We start from the raw sequence: 1272 nt of genomic DNA, 5'->3' as shown, positions 1-1272 counted from the left end.
GGGGGTGGGCCCGGGGGCGGGCGGGATTCGTGGAGGCCGCTCTCTTCTTTAGCGTCCTGTCGTCCGTCCGTTCGTTCATTCATTCATTCGTTCGTTCAGGATCGTTTTCACTGTCCGTCCGGGACTTCGACCAGAACCAGGGAGAGGTGGTGAAACATTACAAGATCCGTAACCTGGACAACGGTGGCTTCTACATCTCCCCTCGCATCACGTTTCCCGGCCTGCATGAGCTGGTCCGCCATTACACCAGTGAGCCCGGCAGGACCCCCTCACCTTTGCCCTGCAGCCTGTCTCCCCTCGGTCCCTCTCCGGGGAACCCTCCATCCATCCTTCAGTGTACTCCTTCATTCCCGCCCCACAGCCCCAGATGACTGATGGGAGTCCCACACCTTTGCTAGTCTATTTCCCCTAGACGGGAGAAGCCGGGCACCCGAGCCTGTCATGTTGACAGCCCTCCCTCTCTGCCTTGTTCCTCCAGATGCTTCCGACGGACTGTGCACGAGGCTGAGCCGCCCCTGCCAGACCCAGAAGCCCCAGAAGCCGTGGTGGGAGGACGAGTGGGAGGTTCCCAGGGAGACGCTGAAGCTGGTGGAGCGGCTGGGGGCCGGCCAGTTCGGAGAGGTGTGGATGGGTGAGTGTGGCCTTGCAGGACCGCCGAGGAAGAGGGAAGGGCGAGGCGTCGGCTGAGATGGTGAGAGTCCCAGGCAGCTGCCTGACTTGGCGGCCGAGCTCTAAAGACTCCCCCAGTCCTCCCTCCCCTCACCCAGGGTTCTACAACGGGCACACAAAGGTGGCGGTGAAGAGCCTGAAGCAGGGCAGCATGTCCCCTGACGCCTTCCTGGCCGAGGCCAACCTCATGAAGCAGCTGCAACACCAACGGCTGGTTCGGCTCTACGCCGTGGTCACCCAGGAGCCCATCTACATCATCACCGAATACATGGAGAATGGTGGGCACCACGGCCACGCGGCCGCTGGGGGCTGCTACTGTCCCCTCTTACCCTGCAGGAGGGTGGGAATACACCTTTTCCTCTGGTCCAGCACTGAGCTTTCCTGGGACCCTAGAGACTCAACTCCAGGGGGTGAGAAGAAAGTATGTCATCTGAGCCTAAAGTGGCAGACTCTGGAAGGGCATTCGCCCTGATGGTGCCTGTCCTGCAGTCCTATTTAACTTCTTTGAAGTCTTGCCTTCTAGCCAGGCATGGTAGTGCGCGCCTGTAGTTCCAGCTACTTGGAAGGCTGAGGCGGAAGTATCACCAGAGCCCAGCAGGTCGA

The 1272-nt window shown here is 60.8% G+C and overlaps 1 protein-coding gene across 3 annotated transcripts in view; it reads left to right on the top strand.

Annotated features, from left to right (window-relative positions):
* LCK (LCK proto-oncogene, Src family tyrosine kinase) overlaps positions 1-1272 on the top strand; it is a 27248-nt gene that overhangs the window by 20560 nt on the left and 5416 nt on the right. For 2 of the 3 annotated variants that reach the window (XM_008048395.2, XM_008048396.2), the window contains exons 7-9: positions 100-249; positions 479-631; positions 768-947. In XM_008048395.2, the coding sequence (XP_008046586.1) occupies positions 100-249; positions 479-631; positions 768-947 (483 nt within the window). The remainder of the gene's footprint in view (positions 1-99; positions 250-478; positions 632-767; positions 948-1272) is intronic. The other variant, XM_021707690.1, reaches the window with a different exon arrangement.

The sequence above is a fragment of the Carlito syrichta genome, unplaced genomic scaffold (assembly GCF_000164805.1).
Source record: "Carlito syrichta isolate Samal-C Ts95f unplaced genomic scaffold, Tarsius_syrichta-2.0.1 Scaffold123403, whole genome shotgun sequence".
NCBI classification, from domain to species: domain Eukaryota; kingdom Metazoa; phylum Chordata; class Mammalia; order Primates; family Tarsiidae; genus Carlito; species Carlito syrichta.
The sequence above is the reverse complement of the archived record's forward strand: the minus strand, read 5'-3'. Positions and strand labels throughout refer to the sequence as shown.